This window comes from Taudactylus pleione, unplaced genomic scaffold (assembly GCF_031769625.1).
Source record: "Taudactylus pleione unplaced genomic scaffold, aTauple2 ptg001346l, whole genome shotgun sequence".
NCBI classification, from domain to species: Eukaryota; Metazoa; Chordata; class Amphibia; order Anura; family Myobatrachidae; genus Taudactylus; species Taudactylus pleione.
Window position 1 is genome coordinate 246,730 of NW_028285746.1, and position 26,490 is coordinate 273,219.

The 26,490-nt window shown below is 46.4% G+C and overlaps 1 protein-coding gene across 11 annotated transcripts in view; it reads left to right on the top strand.

Annotated features, from left to right (window-relative positions):
• DOCK9 (dedicator of cytokinesis 9) overlaps positions 1-26,490 on the top strand; it is a 296,517-nt gene that overhangs the window by 130,527 nt on the left and 139,500 nt on the right. For all 11 annotated transcript variants that reach the window (XM_088463360.1, XM_088463350.1, XM_088463352.1 and 8 more), the window contains exons 7-10: positions 797-931; positions 3,178-3,352; positions 7,653-7,714; positions 26,186-26,260. In XM_088463360.1, the coding sequence (XP_088319486.1) occupies positions 797-931; positions 3,178-3,352; positions 7,653-7,714; positions 26,186-26,260 (447 nt within the window). The remainder of the gene's footprint in view (positions 1-796; positions 932-3,177; positions 3,353-7,652; positions 7,715-26,185; positions 26,261-26,490) is intronic.

Consider the following 26,490-nt stretch of genomic DNA (forward strand, 5'->3'; position numbering starts at 1 on the left):
GTAACTTATTTCAGATGTTAGACATTGTACTCGTGTGTGCTATGTGGTTGGATTCTTTTATATCTGTTATTTCGGGGTCAGAGGGCCAATGTCTTTGTCTCTGAAAAGACGAAAATGAAAAAAAAAAAAAAAAAAAAAAAATTTCCTTAACCAATACTCAACACTCTGCAAAGAGCCCTACACTTAATTTTTTTTTTTACCAGCAGTACACACCGAATACACGTTTCATCGTTGCAGGCCCTGGCCTTAGGCCGGGTACACATTAGGTGATATATTGAACGATATGTAGTTTAGAGCAAATTGGAATGACATATTGTCCATATCGCTCAGTGTGTACCCTCAATTGCGCATTCACGTGCGTCCTCAGCGGGGTCATCCCATTTGATGTCCTGCGACCACACTAATGACGGCATGCAGGTGAATGGGGGATGGAAGGTTATATTGCGCGGTCATATGTCGGTTAGTGCAGTGTGTATGACGGCCGGATATAGCCTTCTATCGGGTCGGCGAGGATACATGTCTTTTTGATGTGTACCTAGCCTTATAAGGATCTGGGCCGTAAGCGTAAATGACTATAATGTTATTAAATTATGCTATACTGTAGCAGTTTCTAACCAAATATTGGTGATTAAAACCTACTTAAACATTAAATATATCTCAGAATCCTCCTCCTAAATGAAAAAGTAATATGTGAATGTTATCAGTAGCTTTTTTACATTAAGCCACCTGCAATTTAGGTTTTGGTCTTGTAACTAAACGTCTCATAATGTGGCACATTGTTTAATTTTTTTTTTAGTCTTTTAAAAGAAGATTTTTCCACCTTATACAACTTGGAGATGGTTCATATAACTTAAATTTCTACAAAGATGAAAAAATCTCCAAAGAGCCAAAGGGATCAATATTCCTTGATTCTTGCATGGGCGTTGTACAGGTAAATGTTCTTCCGCGCTATTGTTCTTTTTTATTTTGTATGTTCTGTTGCCATTATAGTGTTAGTTTTGTAGATTATAGTACCACTGACAGAATGAAATGTGGAATGCCTTGACACAAACGCAGTCTTTGGTCCTTTAGCTGTTGCTGAACTACATCTCCTAGCATGTACTGCCAGCCGCAAATCAGCCACATACTGTGTGAGGAGTTTCAGGTTAACTGCATCTGGATAAAAGATTTAGTTTTTCTTTTCATGGAAACCAAGGACAATTATTAAAGGGAAATGGGTTAAAGGAATAGAAAGCCAGGAAGATGTAGATAGTAATGAGCTACAAATCTGGCAGATTTTTTTCTTGAGAAGGAAGGTGCTCTCTGGGGTTTGGGAGTGTTACATATTCGTAGCGGTATATTCAGCTCAGGAAGTGTGCTGTTTTTTCTTCACTTGGCTCCTTCCCATATTTTTTATAGTTAAATGTGAACAAGAGAAGGAAAAGAACCATTGCTGTGCTAGTGTGCATAACTGCGCGTGTGGGATTACTACTGTGGGAGTGTACATTCCTACAAGCAGATAGATATATTAACTATTAAGATAGTTGTGCTAGGATGTTGCAGTTAAAGCTGCCCCACCTCACTCTGCATACAATGTTATAAAGTTTAAATAATAGAAAATGTGGGTATATCATGCATGCTGCAATAGGTTTAATTTCCTGCCCTAGTTATTACTTAGTAGTCACAAAGCATTTTCTTGAGCATTAACACCCCTTATTTTTCCATACGCTTGTCTTTTATTGGTTATCTCTAAGTACAGGTGTATGAGACCTGTATAGTTATACGTAATGGCATTGTGGACCTGTGCCTGTCTGTGCTATGAAATATTTTGATATGTTTTTATGCTTTAAGACCTACTGAATACTTGTACTTTTGAATGTAGTTGCTATAGTTTTCATATTGGTTTCTATTTTAGTTTTAATTTTTTTTTTGAATAAACCGTTATTATTTTGGTGATCGAAGACATGACAATTTGCAAGATAGGTTGGAACAAACAAGCATAAACAGCCGATCTACAACAGCAGACTTAGAATAACATATAACACATATGCTGCAGTGGAGATATACACCTTTCTCTATATCTGATTGCCGTGCGTCTGTTCAAATACAGTATGGAGAGCAGTACGGTCTGTACCAGGTACAATGTGGGAGGAGATGGAGAGCGCCATTTCAACAAAATGGATTTGCTAGGCAGAGTAACCTCCCTGGTGTTTAAATGTCTTTGAGAATAGTTTTCAGTACTTATCATAAGGTACACATGTGCAATCCTCCTTGCACCATTCGTGAATCTTTTTTTTTTTTTTTTTTTTTCCATAAGAAGACTGGACACGTTCTGGAACTGTGGAGTCAATAATCTAAGCTACTGTTTTACATTTTGGCTAGTTGATCCACATTGAGATGATAGGAACATTTTATAAATGATAGATTGTGTAGGTTCTATTATTATTATTATTATTATTATTATTATTATCCTTTATTTATTTTGTGCTACAAATGTTAAGAGTGCAAGCTTATCCTATGCAATGAAAGCCTAAAGGTACGTACGTACACACGGGCCGATGCTCCCTGGACGAACATCGTCCCATGTGTCCCCGGCAGTTTGTGCTCAGTGTCGTTAACGACACTGAGCACAAAACACTAAACTATTTCATGAACGCAATCGTCAGGTTGGACAGGAAGTTCGGATGATGAACGAAAACTACAAACGGCAGCGCGCATTTGTAGCTTTTGTTCATCGTTATACCTCAGAAACGGAACGATTTTTTTTAAGGATTTGTCGTTAATGACAAATCGTTCAAAGAATCGTCCCATGTGTACGCACCATAAGACAGATTTTCTCATATTTTATATACAGGATCTCTGTTCTGCATAGAAAGAAAAACTTCCTCTACAAATCTAAAATTGAAGTCTGGTGAAATCATTTTTTCATGTAATGTACTTGACGGTATGCAGTTTTAATCTATATTATGCCCAACTTGAAAAATTGCTGAAGTTCTCTAATTTGCATAGAGTATATTTTTGTTATATTCCTAACGTCTGGGACAGGCCTGTTTTTCCCCCAGTATTCACAGGTTATAAATCTTTTTCTGATTTGTCATAGGTATAATATCTAAATGTGTCTTATTGTAGTTTATTATGTGACATTGCTGCTGCTTCACACTCTTACAGTCTGGTTAGAATCTAAGCTTTGTCTTTTAGAACAACCGGGTGCGGCGCTTTGCATTCGAGCTGAAGATGCAAGACAAGAGCAGTTTTCTTCTTGCTGCAGACAGCGATGCGGAAATGGAGGACTGGATCAGTACACTCAATAAAATCCTGCAACTAAATTTTGAAGCCGCCATACAAGAAAAGAGAAATGGAGAGTCCCATGAAGGTCTGATATATTAGTGAAAGGTTTCTCATGTCTACTTGTATTTTGGAACATTTTTTTGTGTTTGGTCGCAACTACAAATTTTAGTTTGCCTTTAGCATTTTTAATGTTTTAACAGTGGTCAGTGCCTCAACAAGCAACATGTTACATGCTAGTGTCATATTGAAACTACTTTTCTTACAGTATATTTATCATACTACATGTATGCAAGAAAAGCAGCCCAAAATCTGTAGTCCTCTGCATTATATGACAGGGAAATTTTAACCACGAATACTCTTCCAGATAGAATAACACAGTGTTCAAAAGCTCTGACTATCTGTTGTGGTGAAGTAACAACAGTACTTAAGATCAGAAAACATTGCATGCAGCAGCTTGAGCTCTCTTTGGTTTTAGTTTAACAGGGGTGCATATAGCCTCCATCACTTCTCTCAGTGGCGGAACTAGAGAGTGGCGGGCCCAGGTGCAAGAATATGCTTTGGGCCCCCCTCCTCCCCCACCCATTCCTGGCACTCCAACATTTTTTCACCACCCCTCACTGCCTCCCAGTAATTAAATCCAGTGTCTGTCCTGCTGCCCAGCCTTGTTTTTTCACCACTCCTCACTGCCCCCCCAGTCATTAAATCCAGTCTGTCCAGCCCCAGCGTGTCGGCCTCATTCTCCCCCCAGCCCCTGCGTGTCAGCCTCATTCTCTCCCCCAGCCCCAGCGTGTCAGCCTCATGCTCCCCCCCAGCTCCAGCGTGTCAGCCTCATTCTCTCCCCCAGCCCCAGCGTGTCAGCCTCATGCTCCCCCCCAGCTCCAGCGTGTCAGCCTCATTCTCTTCCCCAGCCCCAGCGTGTCAGCCTCATTCTCCCCCCCAGCCCCAGCGTGTCAGCCTCATTCCCCCCCCAGCGTGTCAGCTTCATTCTCTCCCCCAGCCCCAGCATGTCAGCCTCATTCTCCCCTCCAGCCCCAGCGTGTCAGCCTCATTCTCTTCCCCAGCCCCAGCGTGTCAGCCTCATTCTCTCCCCCAGCCCCAGCGTGTCAGCCTCATGCTCCCCCCCAGCTCCAGTGTGTCAGCCTCATTCTCCCCCCCAGCCCCAGCGTGTCAGCCTCATTCCCCCCCCAGCGTGTCATCCTCATTCTCTCCCCCAGCCCCAGCATGTCAGCCTCATTCTCTCCCCCAGCCCCAGCATGTCAGCCTCATTCTCTCCCCCAGCCCCAGCATGTCAGCCTCATTCTCCCCCCCTGCCCCAGCGTGTCAGCCTCATTCTCCCCCCCCAGCCCCAGCGTGTCAGCCTCATTCTCCCCCCACAGCCCCAGCGTGTCAGCCTCATTCTCCCCCCCCCAGCCCCAGCGTGTCAGCCTCATTCTCTCCCCCAGCCCCAGCGTGTCAGCCTCATTCTCTCCCCCAGCCCCAGCGTGTCAGCCTCATTCTCTCCCCCAGCCCCAGCGTGTCAGCCTCATTCTCCCCTCCAGCCCCAGCGTGTCACCCTCATTCTCCCCCCAGCGTGTCATCCTCATTCTCTCCCCCAGCCCCAGCATGTCAGCCTCATTCTCTCCCCCAGCCCCAGCGTGTCACCCTCATTCTCCCCTCCAGTCCCAGCGTGTCAGCCTCATTCTCTCCTCCAGCCCCAGCGAGTCAGCCTCATTCTCCCCCCCCAGCCCCAGCGTGTCAGCCTCATTCTCCCCCCCAGCCCCAGCGTGTCACCCTCATTCTCCCCTCCAGTCCCAGCGTGTCAGCCTCATTCTCTCCTCCAGCCCCAGCGAGTCAGCTTCATTCTCCTCCCCAGCCCCAGCGTGTCAGCCTCATTCTCCCCCCCAACCCCAGCGTGTCAGCCTCATCCCCCCCCCAGCGTGTCATCCTCATTCTCTCCCCCAGCCCCAGCATGTCAGCCTCATTCTCTCCCCCAGCCCCAGCGTGTCACCCTCATTCTCCCCTCCAGTCCCAGCGTGTCAGCCTCATTCTCTCCTCCAGCCCCAGCGAGTCAGCCTCCTTCTCCCCCCCCAGCCCCAGCGTGTCAGCCTCATTCTCCCCCCCAGCTCCAGCGTGTCAGCCTCATTCTCCCCCCCAGCCCCAGCGTGTCAGCCTCATTCTCCCCCCCCAGCCCCAGTGTGTCAGCCTCATTCTCCCCCCCCAGCCCCAGGGTGTCAGCCTCATTCTCCCCCCCAGCCCCAGCGTGTCAGCCTCATTCTCCCCCCCAGCCCCAGCGTGTCAGCCTCATTCTCCCCCCCAGCCCCAGCGTGTCAGCCTCATTCTCCCCCCCAGCCCCAGCGTGTCAGCCTCATTCTCCCCCCCAGCCCCAGCGTGTCAGCCTCATTCTCCCCCCCAGCCCCAGCGTGTCAGCCTCATTCTCCCCCCCCAGCGTGTCAGCCTCATTCTCCCCTCCAGCCCCAGCGTGTCAGCCTCATTCTCCCCTCCAGTCCCAGCGTGTCAGCCTCATTCTCCCCTCCAGCCCCAGCGTGTCAGCCTCATTCTCCCCTCCAGCCCCAGCGTGTCACCCTCATTCTCCCCTCCAGCCCCAGCGTGTCAGCCTCATTCTCCCCTCCAGCCCCAGCGTGTCAGCCTCATTCTCCCCTCCAGCCCCAGCGTGTCAGCCTCATTCTCTCCTCCAGCCCCAGCGAGTCAGCTTCATTCTTCCTTCCCAGCGTGTCAGCCTCTTTCCCCCTCCAGCCCCAGCGTGTCAGCCTCATTCTCCCCTCCAGCCCCAGCGTGTCAGCCTCATTCTCCCCCCCAGCCCCAGCGTGTCACCCTCATTCTCCCCTCCAGTCTCAGCGTGTCAGCCTCATTCTCCCCTCCAGCCCCAGCGTGTCAGCCTCATTCTCTCCTCCAGCCCCAGCGTGTCAGCCTCATTCTCCCCTCCAGCCCCAGCGTGTCAGCCTCATTCTCCCCTCCAGCCCCAGCGTGTCAGCCTCATTCTCTCCTCCAGCCCCAGCGAGTCAGCTTCATTCTTCCTTCCCAGCGTGTCAGCCTCTTTCCCCCTCCAGCCCCAGCGTGTCAGCCTCATTCTCCCCTCCAGCCCCAGCGTGTCAGCCTCATTCTCCCCCCCAGCCCCAGCGTGTCACCCTCATTCTCCCCTCCAGTCTCAGCGTGTCAGCCTCATTCTCCCCTCCAGCCCCAGCGTGTCAGCCTCATTCTCTCCTCCAGCCCCAGCGAGTCAGCTTCATTCTTCCTTCCCAGCGTGTCAGCCTCTTTCCCCCTCCAGCCCCAGCGTGTCAGCCTCATTCTCTCCTCCAGCCCCAGCGAGTCAGCTTCATTCTTCCTTCCCAGCGTGTCAGCCTCTTTCCCCCTCAGCGTGTGTCTCAGCCTTGCTTCCCCCCCACCATACCACCGCAGCCGCCACTTACCATACCTTTTTCCTTGGCTGCTTCTTCCTCGCTGCTCCCCTCGATCTTCTCCCTCCAGCAGCCCAGCCCCTTGTTATGACACGGGCGCGCATGACGTCACGCGTGCCGTGTCGTAACAAAGGGTCGAGCCGCGGTGGGTGTAGGTCATGGTGGAGCCTGAGCGGCCGAAGCGGGCCTGCCCCAGCTCCAACCATTTACTTAATTGGGACTGGGTCGGCGCTGCTGTCGGATGCAGGTGGCCATGGGCTGCACCGGCGCTAGTTCCGCCCCTGACTTCTCTGTGGGTGCAGTTGAATGCTGTTCTTGTACTGTGAATTTTGTTTTAGGGTTTAGTGGTTGTTTATACAGGATGTAGTCAGTTTACCTACGATCGGGATGCCGGCGGGCAAAATCCTGGCACTGGAATCTCGACCTACGGGCACAGCACCAGCGCCAGAATCCCGACATCAGGTGAGATGCCGACGCCGGAGTCATGACAGCCTGATCGTAAGTATAGGGTTAGGCAACCCCTATGTTGGGTTAGGGTTAGGCACCACCAAGGGGGGATGGTTAGTTTTAGGCACTAACCGGGTGGGTTAGGATCAGGGTGCAGGGTTGGGAGGGTTAGAATTAGGATGCAGGAAGAGAGGGTTAGAGTTAGAGGGTGAAAGAAGGAAGGGTAGGATGCTTACCTAGGCCCTGTCAGGATTCACAGCATTGGGATGCCGCTGTCGGTCTTTTGACAGCCGGCATCCCGACTGCCGGTCTCCCATACCCAACCCTTTTATACAGGTTGTATCTCTGAATGTAGTGGTGAGATGACACATTCTTCTATATGTAACAAAACTTTCTACTGTATCATTTTGTTTTACATCTGTACGCTTGTTAAATAAACTGGCTTAACAACTATTGTTAACTTGGTTAAATGTTATATTCTTTACATATTCTTTTCACCATTAACCTTTATAAAGTTTGTTTTTCATTTTCAATCCTTTACAGACGATGAACAGAACAAATTTGACAATTCCTCTTCTAGCATTGATAGTTACCTCCCAGAAAAGGTTGGTATTGCATTTATGTGTTTCCTGTAATACTGGTGATCTGCTTTATATTGTTTGGCTCTTCATATAAAGTAACAATATTCCTACATAATAATTTAGCAAACAAATGTCTTATTTGAATGCTGGAGACAATAGCATAGATAAGAACCCTGATCTTTGGTACAAAATATGACGTGATCTGTCAAAAACCATTCCTTTTTTTCCTCACATCTCTCCTACCTGTAATAGCCATTACAGATGTACACAAACATCACCACTCTTACATTGTCAACAGAGATATTTCTGCCTTTCTCCGAACTCACTGTAATGTGCTATCTTGTTCCACCACAACCCGTTTTCCTTTTGTCTGTTTCCCTCGTCTTCTGGCAGCCCCCCCTGTGCTTTCTGCCATTTAATGATTCTCTGCTGCCCTTTGTACCTTGCTATTTGCCTCTTGATTGTTCCAATTTGTCTCTTATGACTCCTCTTATCTGCTTTGCATAGTTTCCTTCTTTGTATCCTGTCTGATCACTTATGTCCCATTTCATGAAAATACTATTCCTTATGTAAGCCATCTCAATCACCGGACCCACCTACCTTCTTGTTCTATAGTTCAACATGCTCAAAACTGAATTCCTCATCTTCCCTCATACCAACATTAATGTCCTCAGAGTCCCAGTTGAGAACCACTCTCCTCAATTCGCTTTGGTGTCAGCCCTCAGTTTTAATCCAGAAATTCAACTCCTTGTAATAATTTGTCATCTTTCTACTTCAGGGTCCATAGGGTATCCACAGGATACCTTGGGGTATAGGTGTGACGTCAGTCGCAGGGCACCAAAGAGTTAAGCTTTCAGCCTCCCAGGATGCACTAGGTCCCCCTCCTATACCCCGCCCCCGGGCCAAGGCACCTCAGTTTAGTTTGGTGCCCGGCCGGAGTCGGGTGCACCTGTTGGAGTGGGGGCTAGAAGAGCCCCTGAAGCTTATTCTTCATGCAGCTGTGGCTGCACATCTGGATGAACAGCATGGACAGTCAGTCCTGACGTCCATGCTGTCTTCCCTACACCCCGCCGGTACCAGAACGCCGGTACTGATCCGGGGATGCTGGTGGGCGTCTGGGGTCACAGCTAGCGGTGACCCCAGATGCTCCGGACCATGGCCGGATTCAAGGGGGACAGAGGTAAGCAGCGGGGTCCCGCGGTGGGTCCCCGCTGATCACATGGTCCTAAGTCCCCAGGCAGGGGGCTCCATGGGGACTGGCTGCAGCGTGGAGCCAGGCGACCAACCTGCGCTTCCACTACCCCCTGGGACAGCGGACCGCAGCAGAGCGGTAGCGCTGCGGCGTCCCAGGGGTTAAATGCATGCCAGGGGAGCGCGCCTTCCCTGTCTCACAGCCGGCGCCTCCCCCGCTGCACACAGCCCTCTCTGCATGCTGCCGACTGGTCCTGTGGCAGCGCTCCTCCCCCAGGCCAGCCTCCTCTCTGCTCCTCGGCGGCCATCTTCTCCAGAACGCATGGTGAACGCTGCTGGAAGCGCTGGACGGAAGCATCGTGGTCTGGGTCCCCCCGCATACCTCTCCTCCGCTGTGGTCAGGTCTGTGTATGCAGCGCTGTGTCCTACCAGGCCCTGTGTCTGTGTAGTTGAGTGATCAGCGCTGTTAGTGCAGGAATTGTTATTTTTCTGCATTGTATGTGACTGTGCTAGCGCTGCTGCCTGTAATCTTTTCTTCTCTAAACTGTCAGCTTTATTACTGTCCCTGTTCTTTCTGCTAAAGCCCTTGCGGTGCGGTGCTGCAGGGTGGTCTCTCGCCTATTTAATACTTAATTGGTGAGAGAGGTCACATACGTGGTGCCATCATGTCTGAAAGTGATTTTCCCCTCCGGCTACAGTGTACCACGTGCAAAGTACCGTTAGCGGAGGGGGAGGGTAGCACAGAGGGCCTTTGCCGGCAGTGTTTGTCCATGGCGCGGCCTATTACGGTTACAGCACCGGTACAGGAGCCGCCCTGGGCTTGTTTCGCTCAGGCGTTAACAGCTTTAGTGGGCCAGTTAGCTCCGCAGCCCGCGTTTACTCCGATGGGTTTGTCCCAGCAGTCTGTGGTGTCGTCACCCATGCAGGGGTTCCCACGACAATTGGTGGTACCCCACAGTCTCCCTATTTCCCCGCTCCCGGGTTCTCAGGAGCCAGCGTGGGTTAACTCCCTGACGAGTTCTGTACAGCACTTGTCGGATGTGTTGCAAGGGGAGTCTGTGATGCGGTCTCATAAAAGGCCGGTGGCGTCTCTGTCCGCTCCTTATGAGGATGACGAAGGGACGTCTGATGATGGGGAGATTCTAGATCCTTACGATCAGGAACCTCTCCATACTAAGGACGCTGATGCTAAGTCCAAAGTATATATTCCTGGACTTATTCGGGCGGTCCGCACAGCCTTGGTGATTGAGGACGAAGTTCCCCCAGCGGCTAAATCTAAGTATGCCTTTTTCAAAGATGTGAAGGGCGATGCCACAGTCTTTCCTCTTTCGGGTCAGTTGGTGGACCATTTAGAGGAGGCGTGGAAACAACCTGGCAAAAGATACCAGCCGCAGAGACGCCTGGCGGTGGCTTATCCGTTCGCGGATAATTATTTTGCTAAGTGGGAATCCCCTCCACAGGTGGATTCTCACGTGACCCGTCTTGTCCGTAGTGCCACATTGCCGATGCCATCCATGTCCTCCCTTAAGGATGCTACGGACCGCAAGGTAGAAATCTGCCTGAAGTCCGCTTATTCCCTTGCAGGGGGGGCAGCACGGCCGGCTATGGCCATTTGCTGGGTTGCCAGAGCGATGGAGCGCTGGGCGGATTCATTAGAGGCTTCTTTTGAATCCGACTGTCCGGCCGATCAGGCGGAGTTGATTGGCAATCTCCGTGATTCGGCCACCTACATCAACGAGGCGGCTCTAGACATTAGTACTCTGGTGTCTAGAATTTCTTCAGCAGCGGTAGCTGCTCGTCGCACCTTGTGGCTGCGATCCTGGAAGGCGGACGTAGATTCCAAGAAAGGTCTGGAAGCGTTGCCGTTTACCGGAGAAGTTCTCTTCGGTCCGGATCTGGATAAGATTGTGGCCACGCTGGCGGCAGCCAAATCTGCCTGTCTCCCGTCGGCCGCTGCTCCTTCTGGTTCGGGACCATCGTCCTTTCGGTCATCTAGGGCCCAGGGCAGGCCCAAACCACAGTCGTTTCCTCGACAGGCTGGCCCTAAGAAATCGGTCAAGCCCCGGAAGCAGGCATGGAGTACCAGACGTCCGGCCCCCAAGCCAGATGACAAGCCTGCGGCCTGACGGTCTGGGCCTCCCTTTGGGGGATCCCAGGGTGGGAGGCCGCCTGCTACAGTTCGCCCAGTGTTGGTCGACCACTACGACAGACACTTGGGTTCTGGAGGTGGTTTCCCACGGATACGCCCTCTCCTTCCGGCACAGACCCCCGGCTCGCTTCTTCACCACGGGTCTCCCATCAGACCGGAACAAGGCTACGGAGCTGCGGAAGGTATTGCACACTATGCTCCAGGCTGGAGTTATAGTGGCGGTTCCATTCTCCCAGAGGGGCCAGGGTTTCTATTCAAATCTATTTTTGGTACAGAAACCCAATGGGTCATATCGTCCGATACTCAACCTCAAAGCACTCAACAAGTCTTTGCGGGTCCCGAAGTTTCGGATGGAGACCCTACGGTCCATCATTCTGGCGCTGGAACCTGGGGACTACTTGGTGTCATTGGACATACAGGACGCTTACCTGCATGTCCCTATTCTTTGGCGCCATCAACAGTTCCTCAGGTTTGCAATCAGCAGCGACCACTTCCAGTTTCGGGCGTTACCTTTTGGCCTGGCAACAGCACCACGTGTTTTCACCAAGGTGATGGCGGTCATGGCGGCTTCTCTGCGGCTGCAGGGAGTCCGCATGTTGCCGTATTTGGACGACCTGTTATTGGTGGCAGGATCTCCAGAGCTCCTGTTACGCCACTTGGACCTGACCATTGCACTGCTGCAACGGCACGGCTGGCTAATCAACTGGCAGAAGTCCACTCTAATCCCGTCTCGGAGGATTCTGCATCTTGGAGCCTTATTGGACTCGGGACAGCAAAGGATCTTCGTGACGGAGGACAAGATCTCTGCTTTACAGTCAAGGGTGCGCAGTTGTCTGCACAGCCGCCGGGTGTCCTTACACTCGGCGATGAGGTTACTGGGCTCCATGGTGTCGGTGTTCGACATGGTGGAATACGCCCAGTTTCACTCCAGACCTCTGCAGCACCTGATCCTGTCCAAGTGGAACGGGCTGACTCAGTCTCTGAAGTCCCAGACGATTGTGCTCACCCAGGAGGTTCGCCTGTCCCTTACGTGGTGGTTACAGACGACCCACCTCAACAAGGGACGTCCGTTCTGGGTTCCAAATTGGGTCCTGTTGACAACGGACGCCAGTCTTCGGGGCTGGGGAGCAGTTTCGGGTCCACACTTGTTCCAGGGCAGGTGGACGCCGACAGAAGCGGAGCTTCCAATAAATATCTTGGAACTCCGTGCGGTCTTCAATGCTCTCCAGCAGGCACAGCGGTTTCTCCAGGGTCGCCCGGTGCAGGTCCAGTCGGACAACGCTACCACCGTGGCCTACATAAACAGGCAAGGAGGAACTCGCAGTCGGGCGGCTCTCGTAGAGGTCTCTCGGATCCTGGTTTGGGCGGAGCGCAATCTTCCGGCCATATCAGCGGTCTTCATCCCGGGAGTGCTCAATTGGGAGGCGGACTTTCTAAGTCGCCAGGACGTTCATCCGGGGGAATGGTCCCTGCACCCGGACGTTTTTCAACTACTGGTGGACAGGTGGGGTCTTCCAGAAATCGACCTCATGGCGTCCCGGCACAACAACAAGTTGCCGGTGTACGGGTCTCGCACAAGAGACGAAGGGGCGTCTCTGGTGGATGCTCTGTCCGTCCGGTGGACGTTCCGGTTCGCATACCTGTTCCCTCCGGTCTCCCTTCTTCCACGGGTAATCCGGAAATTCAAACAGGAAGGAGGGACGCTCCTGTTGATAGCTCCCGCGTGGCCCAGACGGCACTGGTTCTCAGACCTTCAGGGTCTGTCCGTGGACATTCCTCTGCGGTTGCCGCTACGACCGGACCTTCTGTCTCAGGGTCCTTGCCTTCACCCGGACCTGACTCGGCTGTCTTTGACGGCGTGGCTGTTGAGACGGCCATGCTGAGGTCCCGGGGGTTTTCCAGCTCTGTGGTGCGTACCATGTTACGAGCTCGGAAACAGTCTTCCGCGAGGATATACCATCGCGTGTGGCATACGTTCTTCCAGTGGTGTCGACCGAGAGGTTATGCACCGCGGGAGTTTCGTCTGTCTCGGATTCTCGCCTTCCTGCAAGCGGGACTAGATCATGGGCTTCGCCTTGCTTCTTTGAAGGTACAGGTTTCGGCCCTATCTGTCTGGTTTCACCGTAGGATTGCTACAATCCCGGATGTGCGCACCTTTATGCAGGGTGTTCTCCGCATTCAGCTGCCCTTTGTTCCACCTGTGGCGCCTTGGGATTTGGCTGTGGTCCTGAGGGCTCTCCAAGGACCGCCGTTTGAACCACTGGGCTCAGTGGATCTTAAATGGCTAACAGCTAAGACTGTTTTCCTTCTGGCCATTGCTTCGGCCAGACGTGTTTCTGAGTTAGGGGCTCTTTCTTGTAGACCCCCTTTCTTGGTTTTTTATGGGAACAGGGCAGTGCTCCGCACTCGGCCCGAGTTTCTTCCCAAAGTTATTTCCCAGTTTCATATTAACGAGGAAATAGTTGTTCCGGCCTTTAACTCACCGGGTCTTTCCGTGGGTGAGGCCTCTTTGGATGTTGTGCGGGCCTTAAGGACTTATGTTGACCGCACTTCTTCGTTTAGGAAGTCGGACGCTTTGTTTGTCCTCTTTGGCTTCCGTAAAAAGGGTTGGCCTGCTTCAAAGCAAACTTTGGCAGCCTGGATCCGTATGGCTATTTCTGAAGCTTATCTTCATGAAGGCCTACCGGTCCCTCCTTCTCTGAAGGCTCATTCCACTAGGTCTGTGGGTCCTTCGTGGGCAGCTCGACGTGGTGCCTCGGCAGTTCAGATCTGCAAGGCTGCTACGTGGTCTTCTGTCCATACCTTCGTGAGGTATTACAGGTTTGACACCTTCGCCTCTCAGGATGCTTCCTTCGGGCAGCGGATTCTCCTTTCTGCACAGGAGCGTCCCCACCCTTAAAGGATACTGCTTTGGGACATCCCCAAGGTATCCTGTGGATACCCTATGGACCCTGAAGTAGAAAATATGAGATATGGTAAGAACTTACCCTTGTTATCTCTATTTCTACGAAGTCCATAGGGTTCCACAGGACTCCCGCCCTGTCGCACCTGTGCTGCAGATGGGCTTTGCTCTGGTCACCGGTTTTCCATCTCCCTCTGGTGAGAATGTGATTCTTGTATGTGTCCAGATCTTTGTTCTCTCTCTTCCTTCTCCTCCTCCGGCCTATGGCTTGGTAACTAACTGAGGTGCCTTGGCCCGGGGGCGGGGTATAGGAGGGGGACCTAGTGCATCCTGGGAGGCTGAAAGCTTAACTCTTTGGTGCCCTGCGACTGACGTCACACCTATACCCCAAGGTATCCTGTGGAACCCTATGGACTTCGTAGAAATAGAGATAACAAGGGTAAGTTCTTACCATATCTCATATTATTGCTTCAGTGCATTGCCAAAATATGTCCCTTTCTCAGTGTGGATTTTACCAGTACCAATACTCTTATCCAATCTCTCGATATTTTTCGACTTGTCTACTGCAACCTCCATCTATTCCCCTCACCCACATTCCTCCTCTGCAGTGTCTCTGGAATGCTGCCATTGCTTAACTTCCACTGCTCCACTCTGTAAATCCCTACACTGGTTTACCATTACCACTAAAATACAATTCATTCTATAAGACCTGTGTCTCACCCACTGTTTGATGACCACCTCTTACTCCTGCCTTCTATACTTCTATTGTGTTGCTCCTGACAAGACTTTCCCTTATAGTTCAGTCTATCAAGCACCCTCTTTACTGCATCACACTCATTTGCTCTCTTTGCTGCATTACACTCATTTGTAAGTATTTGGAAGCAGACTCTCTATTTAGAATGACAATAAATAGTTTATGTATCACAATAAATAGTATATGTGTGATACAAAATCGTTAATAAGCATATAAGCTCGCTTCCTACTAGTTTTTTTTTTTTTATCCAATGAAAGGGCTTTATAGTGTCCTGTTTTAAAAATTACTAAATTGAGTTAATTGTAGTAGTATCATCCATGTGCCAGACTATTACAGTGCTGTACATTGAGGGGGATCCAGGGTCGTAACTAGAGGTATGGGGGCCCCATAGCCACATTTCCTCATGGCCCCCAAAGGTCTAACTGTACAGTGCCCCTGTAGTTGTCCTCATTATGCAATACCCCCTGTGGTAGTACTCCTTATGCAGTGCATTATACAATGCCCCCTGTAGTTGCGCCCATTATGCAGTACTCCATGTAGTTGTGCCCATAATGCAATGCCCCCTGTAGTTGCGCCCATTATGCAGTACCCCGTGTAGTTGTGCCCATTATGCAATGCCCCCTGTAGAAGAGCCCCTTATGCAATGCCTCCTGTATTAAAGCACCTTATGTAGTGCCCCCAGTAGTACCCCTTATGCAGTGCCCCCAATAATGCCTCTAGTAGTGCCCCTTATGCAGTGCTCCCAGTAATGCCCCTAGTAGTGCCCCTTATGCTGTGCCCTCCCTCCCCTGAGCAGTATTTACCTCTCTTCATGCTGGCCACTGGGCAATGCTCCAGTTTGCGCTGTTAGCTGTCCTGCGTAGACGCTGCCGCAGGCTCCTCTCATCGGGGTTGACGAGGGTGACGTCATGACGTCACCGTCGCACTGCACCATTGGTCACTGAAGCGATCAGAGGTGTCTTTAGTCTCTTGATTGCTTCAGAGACCAGCGTTCCCAGTTGCACCAGCAAATCTTGGGCGACCGTGCTACAGAGGGTACAGGGGGATGTTTGCTGGGCTGGTGGGCCCCCTAAGCTGCCGGGCCCCATAGCAAGTGCACCTCCTGCACCCTCTATAGTTACGCCACTGGGGGATCATAATATAAATTAAATATCTTACAATGACTTGGAACTGAAGGTGATTTATGTTCCTGTCCAAATTAGCATATAATCTTGTGATATAGGGAACATTGGTTAAGTAGCAGGATTACAGTTGTAGCTGGTGCTGGGGAAAATGTAAGTGGCTTTTTTAGAGCAAGACTAAATGAAACTAGTCATTGTAGGAATGATAAAGAGGTCAACTGCTGACTTCACCATTTATCTTACCTCTTCCCTCTTCTGATTCCAGGGAAGTCTTTGCTTTTGTGCTACAATGGTGCATTTGTCATAGTCCGTGAGTTCGGAGTCTCTTTGTGTAGTCGGGCATCTTTCCCTGCTGGACACAGAGACCGGGCACTTGTTCTCCATGTTTACACCTCTTGTGTGTTACTTTTAATCTGTACATATACATTCTTCTTTTCTGCTCACATACCTCTTCAACACACATAAATGCGTATGTTGCTGGCTACTTCCACCTGTTACAGTTGTGCAATTCTAATGCATTCAACACTAAACTTTGGGGTATATTTACTAAGGTGCGGGTTTTTAGAAGTGGATTTGTTGCCCATAGCAACCAATCACATTCTAGCTATTACCTTCTAGAAGGTGCTAGATAAATGTTAATAGCTAGAATCTGGTTGCTATGGGCAACAAAACCACTTCTAAAAACCCGCACCTTAGTAAATATACCCCTCTGTATTAGTTCTAAGTTTAACCACTTTTGAAACGTGGTTTGTTTTTTTTTGTTTTTTTTTATCGGTTGCACTTTGGTAACATCTAATTTATTTCCCATGACTGTAAATATCATTATAATCATTATAATCTGGTGAGGATTTTTTGTGTTAGCAAAATAATAAACTGTAGCTGGTCTGGCTTTCTGTTCTCATCCCTAGTGTAAGCGTAGGGGAAATTGGGTTTGTTGTTAGATATTCTCTGTCCAGGAAGGAGACCAGTTTCTGAGGAAATAGTTTCCAATCTCATTTGCTGTAATAAAGATAGATGGGGCTAATCACAAGTCCTCATTGTTTATTGGAAGTCTAAAACACACAATATGTGCTCCCTGCCAAGTTCACACAGTCTCCACCGCAACCTTTTTTCATTTTTATACTCCTGAGGGTCACTTGCATTTCCAAATATACACAAGCTGAAATAATTTTTATGTGAACACTATTTTATAACATGGTTTTACAGTATTTATTTTTTATAAACCTAAATCATACAGGGATATAAAGATGTAATAACATAACTGGCAGTAAAACTATCTTTGTGTGTAGTAATGTGGATGACCACTTCTGGCAAAGACCACCTACATTTCAGCTGCATGCCTAACATACATTTATGAAACTTGGCTGTATTCTCGTGCATAATGGTTTAGGCTAGTGGTTCCCAAACATTCTCCGTTCACGTACTCTGTAATGCTCAGCAATTATTTCACGGCAACCACAGGCTAATGGGGAGATTCCGTTAGGGCTAATGCAATGTGGGTTATCCAGCAGGAAAACTTTGCTTGGTTTTTACTCACACCCCATATAGTTGTGAGCAAGGCTTTTCTACCGTAATAACTTGCTATGTGCGCTCCCCTTAATGTTTCCTATTGAGATACTCAGCAAAAATATAAAAATCCTAAATTTGTGTGAGGAAAAAGGTGTGGTGCAAGTGGATAACAGGTTGTGGGAGTACATGGGAGAATAAGTAGGGGGGGATAATGGGAGGCAATCACAGACATAAATACTAAAAGGGTGATAGACAGTCATATAGATGATTGAACGAACATGGGGCGGTGAAATGGAGTCTGGCAGGAGAGTATAGAGAATATATTTCTTTCAATAGGCAGCGTGTGTTGCCCAGCGTACAAGAATGCTGCTCATTCCCAATACCCCTTGCTGTAAGTATGCTGCAGCATCCCATGGCACCACAGCACACAGTTTGGGAACCCCTGGTTTAAACTGAACAATAAGTACTCATATTTGCTGCTCAAACCTTCCCTCCGCAAGGCTTACTTGAAGGGTTGTTAGACCTAAAAGGCTGTTTTGTTACACTAACTAGTTTATATAGAATAAAACAAATAGAACATCAAACCTTTCTAGTTGTTTTAATGTATATTTATAAACTTTATTTGCATTTGATATATAGTTTGAGTACCGATTTCTCTGTCATGAGCCATTTTGACTGTAAAGAGCGTGCCTGCAGTCACCTTATTAGGGTTAGTGGTCTTGAGTGGTATCCAATTACCCCCGAACATTGTTCTGGTGCTAATGGATAGCCGCGATCGGCATTAAACATGGATTTTTCGCTGATATTTTTTTTCGCCCTATCCTATTATTTTGGTTGAAATAATAGGATATTTCTCCCGAAAACACACAGGATCCGCAGTAAGCTCGCGGACTTATGTTTTTGTCATTTAGGTGATGAAAAACGGCACTTATCGTGGAGTATTTTTTTCGGGACACATCGGGTCCTGAAAAATATGCACCATAAGTTCTGCTGTAAGGCAGCACTTCGGGGCTAATTGGATAGCCCCACCGCGATCAATTAGCAGTGCTACTTTAGTGCTGCTAATTGGATACCCCCCATAGTAAAATACTGTCACATGAACTCAATATATTTTAGTTGCTAGATCGAAAACCAAATGGATACAGATGTTTCCCTCATACACCTACAGATATGCCCAGCTACAGTACATCCTTGCCTGTAGCGCAGCGAATCACGCCGTGCGTGGAGCAAGACGCACTCCTGCGATCGGAGACGCGCCATAGCGTATCATAGCGCGATGCGTGCACACGTTTGTGGCGCGGTCAGCCACAACCTGGGCGCATCTGTATTATTTTTGCACCATATGGCACTACTTGGATGTCACAGGTAGCAATTCCATACTTGCAAAATTTAGGAAAAATTTATGAATAATCTTTGTAGCCAAATAGAATGTTACTTATAGTCTACAAGACACTACTTATCTAACAATTGTTTTGATCTGTAATAGACCTTTACTGTGAACAGTGTTTTAGTGTAGGTGATTAGCTGTGTCTTGGAGTGCATGATATTTACATCTTGTACACAGGCTAGGTGTGTGAAATCAAAATAGTAGGCTAGATCTTTTCTGTTCAAGCCTATTGTGTTCCTACAGCCGCTCTGCTGGCATGTATCCACTCTCTGCAGTGCCTTATATCAAGTGGCTCTTTTAATAAATAAATGTTATCATTTTCCTTTGTTTCTCATAGAAAGTAAATAGAAAACAGTATGTTGAGCATTGCATAAGCTGTTCCTGAAAATGCGCTAGCTGCCATGGTAAATTTGTGCTTCCAAAATAAAATGTAAAATGCCTGCATTTCCTAGATAAGCTCCCACTGGCAAAGCTTAGAAGCTGTGCCAGCATTTTGTTTCTTTAAGGCTGTTGCTGGTGGCTTTTTATCTCCTATAAAACTGAATCATTTACTGAAGCCACTGCAAGAAACATAATCTATTTGTTGTAACAAGGGGTCAATAAATATGCTTAAAAAAAAAAAATTATATATACAGTATATCCATAGATATATATTGTGCTCATTTTACATTACTAATGCTTCTGTAGATTTAAGACCTAGAAAGACAAATTTACTGAGCCATAAATCACGTTGGACCCAGGTGCATTTGCTGCTGCCTCTCTGATTTTCTACCTGAGGTGAAAGTGTAACTTCAGCTTATAGCTCAGTACTACGCTGTGCTTGCAGAATTCCCATAGCTAGGGACTGCTTAGAATGGTCTGACTTTAAATACTAAACATTGAATTGTGTAACTGCATTCTAATTTTAGCTGAAGGGCAGCTGGAACTCTAAAGGTGCCCACACACATAGCGATGTGTTCCCGATAAGCCGATGTACACGATTTCCCCCTGAAGTCTTCCCGGGAGCTCCCTGGCAGTCCTGCACACGATTTGGTATGAAAATGCTGCCAATGTGACACACGATATATCGTGCCTCCTAACTACTCCAGTGCAACCTGACTTGAGATTGTCAGATCTGCCCTACAGCACGGCAGATCTGAAGATGCGATGTGTGACCTGCGGGGACGCGCATCGCATCGTGATCGTGAGTGGGGACTCACGAGTTTGGCCATATTTTATACAATCTGTCGTTAGATTGCGTCGGAATCGACCAGATTGGGTAAAATATCGCTATGTGTGTGGGCATCTTAACACTGCAAAAAAAAAAAAAAAGCAAACATTGAGCCCACAATATAGTAAATATAATTTTATTTTAAGTAAACACAAAAAAATGAATTTGTAATTTTTGGCATAGAAAAGAATTTGGATTAATTCAGCACCCGAAAAAATCAAAATACCTCATTGTGGCGTTCAGCATCCCAATAACCAACAGCTGTGAGGAGGAGCGTCAATACCTTCTAATGGTCTCCCTCCTCTGATGGAGCTGTGGAAATGTGTCAGGGTTTGCTGGGAGCCATTACAGGAGGATGCTTTTGTGTGGGTCCACCAGTCATTCTACTATTTCCAGCTAACTTTGGGACACAATACCTACAGTTTTCAAGGCTAATAGGAGGCCATCTTCACATGCAAAGGACTGCTTTGCTGACAGGACTCCTCCTGGATGGGAACTGGTATCCCTCATATTTATGCTGGCTAAATTACTTTATTGCCAGCAAGCTTCAACTTCCACGCGTATCACATTCTACGGTATTACTGGGCTTGTACCAATGGCTGACAGACTTTTTGGCTGTTGTATTATTGGAACTCAGTTGGTATTCCACCATCCTTCGTTCTGTGTTTTGCTGACAGGACTCCCCCTTGATAGGAACTTGTATCCCTCATATTTATGCTGGCTAAGTTACTTTATTGCCAGCATGTTTCAACTTCCACGCGTATCACATTCTACGTATTACTGGGCTTGTACCAATGGCTGACAGATTTTTTGACTGTTGTATTATTGGAACTCAGTTGGTATTCCACCATCCTCCGTTCTATGTTTTATTGCAATATTTACGTGTTTTTTTTACTCATTAATAAATTGTATGCTTTTTTTTTCCATTTATTTGAACCGCAAGCCTGATTTCATTGTGAATACATAAATACATTTTTATTATAGATCTCTCAACCACACCATATCCAAACTATTATTGCTGTATTCTGAACTATTCCTTCTACACTAAAAAACAATAAAAAAAGACATGTTTTGGTAATTCAGTTGTAGAGTTTGCACTAATGAAGCGTGTGCAGCAATATAATTTCAAGTCTAAACAGTCTAGGTCTAGGAGGAACTGAATGACTCTGTTATGATGAAACGTAAAGACGTGGGACTTAGTATGAGTACTAGTAAAACAAAACACTGTTTGGATAAAATCTCTGTGAGACCCTGAGGCACTAGGAATAGACACATTAATGTTTCTGTGGAATTTCCAGCCCCGTTATGACACTTTAATGTCGTTCTGCAATGAAAACCGTGCCGTTGTATTAATATTTAAATGTGTATGAATTTGGATCCGATTTCATTTGGAAAGTTTTGAGATTTTATGTTACATTGTTTGAGCAATCACAGTATACATTTAGTTTTAAGTGTATGTTATGAATTTTGCCAAAGAATGCAAACTGTAGGGTTTTGCAATGGGTAATCAGTGAATAATGTGCACGTTACAGTCGAATGGAAAGGTAGTAGCTGAAATGGATCTCCTGGATGGCAGGGGGCCCTGGTCATCTTTTGAAAGTTGGGGAGATGTGGATGGGGTATAAAAAAACCCTACAGTGGTAATGTTTGAATGGACCTCTTATGACATTCTACAGGTTTTTTTTTTTGTTTTTGTTTTTTTTTACAGCCGTAAAATTAAAGTTTGTTTTCTTAGGTTACACTTTGGATGTAAATATGAAATTAAAATAATGGAATCCTCCTAAAGCAATTAGAGGCCTTCCAAGTCATAATACCCTTATAGTTGCATCTAGAGTAAGTGACGTTGATTCAAAAGCTCATATAAAATTTAATGTAGATAAGGTAACACAATCAAATAAAATTACTTAAGAAAACCTCCCTTCAATAACTCAGGGTGACTGCTGTCATAACATGCATCTGCTGTTTGTCAGGTGCTAGATCTGTAAAACAACTCTAGATAAGTGCTTTGCAGATAGTGGGTAATATTTAACTGCGTGCCTAGTACAAATTAAACAAAGGTTTATCTGTTGCTCTTAATGGTCAGCAGAACTCCTCCATTGCAAATGGCAAACCCTTTAAAAGATTCTAATTACTGAGTAATCAAGCACATGAACAAAAATTAAACATAGTGATTTTTTTTGTATAAAAAAAATATAATAAAGAAGATAGTGTACCATGCATCATCCATTTCTAGGTGCGCGACCAAGAACTCGCGCTTGTGGTGCATTGTCACAACAATGCACCTGCGCGCAAGTTCAGAAAAGTGGTGGATTTCTGGCCCATGAACACATCCAGGAGCTTGGTCATCCATCAGACAGTCCAGACCTGGCCCCCTGCAACTTCTTCGTGATCCCACAAATCAAAGCACAAGATGCGTGGGATTTGTTTTGAGTCACCAGAATCTGCAGTGGAGACCTTCATCCAGCATGTAGAAGACATACCTGCTTCTGACTGGTCCAGCTGCTTCACCAAGTGGTTTAAGCGCATACATAGACTCCTCTGGCAAATACTTGTAAAAAAAATGTACTGTTCACTTTGTAAATATATAATACTTTATGTGCGTCTGGAAACCTATTGTACATTAGAAAAGCTTAGTAAGGACACATCTGTATATGTGTCACAATAAAATGCAGCAGTTTGTTATACCTATAAGTGATCCTTTGTGTGGTGGCAATAAATAAGGAAACCAGTCCGTGGCCAATGGATAGTGAGTCATGTTAAATAGTATTCCCTCACATACCTCTGGAGGTATTTCCTTTAATAGCCACAACGAATATATCTCCTATTCCAGGTAGTATAATAGGATTTCTGTGCACAGTAGTTACTTGTAATAACAAATGCGATACCTGATATGCGTGTGGCCACCCAAGAAGTGTTGAAACAGGTCAGCAAATGGCCAGCTGAAGTTCTATTCAAGTGAATGAGGTATACTTTGTGTCAGCATCTCCCCATGTTTGCTCCCACTGACGCGTTTCGTACCAGTAATGGGTCCTTTTTCAAAGCTCAATATTTATATCCATTTTTTACATTTGATCTGCACAGCTAAGCCCTCATTTAATTTGAATTCAGTACACTGCCACCTAATACCACCTTTACAGTGCCGTTAGCTTGTGTTTAGAATACTACACCAATGGGAACGAGGTGGGTATGGGATGATGGCGCTCGGCATCGCGGCGGTCAGAAACCCAACAGGGTTAGGAAACCTCCTTTCCTGGTGCCTAAACTTAACCTCCCCCCTCCCCCCCCTTAGTGCCTAACCCTCCCCCCAACCCTGTTATTTACCTTTGGGATGCTGAGGCCGGGATTCCGGCTCTGGCATTCTGAGCGCCCGAATCCGCGCAGTCGGTAATATGACCCAATGGAAACCTCTCATTGATCTCCAATATGTTCCCGGTGCTGCGTGATATTACAGGATTGTACTGTGGATGAGGTCATGCAAATCAAAATATAAAGTTCAGTCTTATATTTTAGTTTTATAACCCAACAACCTTTACCCACTGTCCCAGTTTTCATAAGAGATTTCTGGGGCATAAAACATGGAGTTAGGACTGGCAGGGTATAAAGCAGAGAGAAGGACCAACAATGCATAAAGGCAAATTAATCTGCAGGTGAAACCAGAGGACATTTTTCAGCTCAACAGTCCCTTTAAAGTGTGCCTGACTTTGCTGTTATATTCTACCAAGTTTGGATAGTATTTGTACATATACAGTAGGACCTTATGTTCTTTATTATCACACAAGCACTTCAGCTGGCACTCCTCTACCACTTCCTTACCAAAATCTTAGTTCAAAGGGTCACAGATTCCCAGTGTGGTTATGCTAATGCTGGAACTGTACTGCTGTAGTCATCGCCTCTGGTTTGGACAGGACTTGAACATCTGGAATTAAGCTAACATATCTATTGTGGCAAGACCAAGTTTTAATTTTTCATAATTAAAACCACTGTGCTGTAAACTTCTTTACACAAATAAAATTTGTTCAATTATGCCCTAGCGAACATAATTGCTGCTGGAAAATCTAATGAATTGAAGGTGGAACGGAGCTTCAAGTTATTGTTAGAAATTATTTTCTCATAGTTTAGCTTCTTTTCTCCATAATCTTTCTGTTCTGATGGGGCCCATACGTAAGAAATCAGAGAAAATGATTCACAGATTCTGCGTTTTTTCCCCCCATTTTAATAATTCTCCAATCCACTAATATGCGCCCATACATTGCTGATATTTTTCAGTGATTTTCAGTCCTTTTTCATCCAAACATCAGATTTACAAATCATGAAAGTGCCCATTTTACTAGTAAAATACTAGTAATGGTCTGCAGTTCGTCTTATTGTTACCATACACTAGCAATCTACAGCCCCAATTGGTTGGTGAAATCCTACATGTCGGACAACCTGATTAACTGATACAATTCACTTTTTGGTCGTAATCTGTAATCGATGAACGAGATACATTGCCAATGTAATTGATATCTCATAAGGCTTTTAGCGTTCCAATTCAAGGGAGCACAATTTCAGTTTTCATGCCAGTACTTACAAAGAGTACTTGTCACGCCCCTATGTGTTTGCTACCATTTGATTAAAATTTCCAATTCACCTTACCATATCTAGTATGGTTTATTTCCTATATTTTTGCATCCATCATCTGTAGTTTTCATTTAGCAATTGGGGGAGGATGTATTATAGCGGTACAGCTTGTGCCGCTATAACTCTTCCTGCTTCACCTCTTTCCCGAGGCGAAGTAGGAAGCACTACCGATGAGATGTATTAACATCACATCTGCCAGAGTGAGGTAGTGAAAACACCCCCCTTCGGCAATCCCTGCCTGAGCACACAGCGCATCAGCCTAGTGCTGTAGCGCTGTGTCTCACCTCCTGGCCAGGTCCACTGGGCATGCGTGGGATCTCGCAAACATCGCAAGATGTCGTGTGCAGCCCCCGGAGCATGGACAGTGCTGTCCCTCCTGTGGTGATAGGGCAACGACCGCTGCAGCTGTCAGAATGGCCATTGGCACTGACTGTCCATACATCGCTCAGCACATCGGTGCTATCTTCTATCTACACTGGACCCCTGAATAGTAGATGGGGGAGAAATTGTATCCGCACACATAACGTGCACTGATACCACTTCTTCCCCATATTGCCCCTTCATACATCTCCCCCTTGCTTCCTTAACTGGTCTTGCACCTAACTAGCACTGAGTGCATTTATTGAATAATTCATGCCCCGGCCATTGATATATAAGTACCTGACGGCCTGCGATGTGATCAATAAATCATTCACTGAAACAGACAAAGCATTACATGCTGCTCCTTACATGCCCCTAATCACCCCAGTGTTCCTCCTTCCGGCCATTATACATCACATTGCACTCTACTTTATATTTGGTGGTATACTTGTATGACAATGTGAGAGTGCTGTTCTCATTTACTGACTATATTTATTTCATTACAGTTATTAACAGCCTGATATCAGTCTACTAATTTACATGTGTATTTCCTGTCTAATTTTGTTTCAGATCTTAATTGCTTTCTGAAAGTAATAAACAAGTCATGCATCTTCTGACTATGGCATATTACACTGTGCGTAGCATCTTCAGAGCTAACATACTCTTGTATGATGGGACGCGCATTTCCTCCTCTCTCCCATGTGTCAGCTTGGGACTGTTCCAGCTCTTATTAGCTGGAAGAGTGCAGTGTATATATGCTGCTGTGTATCACTGGCCTTAGAGGAGTATTTCAGCTTCATGGAAATTGAACTGGTCTTCTAATCATCATATTGCCAATTGAGGAACATAAAAACCATCTCCTTTAATTAATATTCTTTTACATCTTCTGTAAAAAAAATAAAAATTGTCTTTGGTACTTAGAATTAATACAGAATATTATTTTTCAGAATGTTGATATGGTATAGGCTGAAGGTTTCTTGATGTAAAGCAGGATTTTTAGTGGCTCCATTATCCCAGATAACCTCAAAACTATTGGATTACAACTTTTTGATAAAAAACATTTATGCTGCCCTGTTTATGTGCATCTCCTTGTGAGCTTGCTTTGACTTGTCTTGCATTCAGCAGTATTAGATATTGTTGCAATTGTCATCCTTATGGAAATTCTGCAAATGGTTTGTGCATATTTACTTTTGTGCCATACAGTCAAAACTTGTTTGGGCTATTATCAGTATGGTTTATGAACATTCAAAAGGAAGTTGTATGACCATCTTTATCCACATTTATTATTTCAGAGTACAAGAGATGCTGAAGCCAAATTGAAAAATGAAAGTAGAGTGAAACTTTTTGCCCTGGATTCAGACACACAGGTAAATGGCATATGCTCTATCAACTGTTATAAACTGCCAAAATTAGCTGGTCTTCACTGTTAGCTTATTTTACTGGCAACTATATATAAGTAGCATTTGTTTATAAATGAGTTGTAGAAAGATATTTAGTCAAGCCTTATTGCTATCTACTGAACTAACATCTGTTAATAACTATTAAATTAAGTTGCTGCTAAACACTCCAGATAGGAACATAATTAAATAGATTTCAA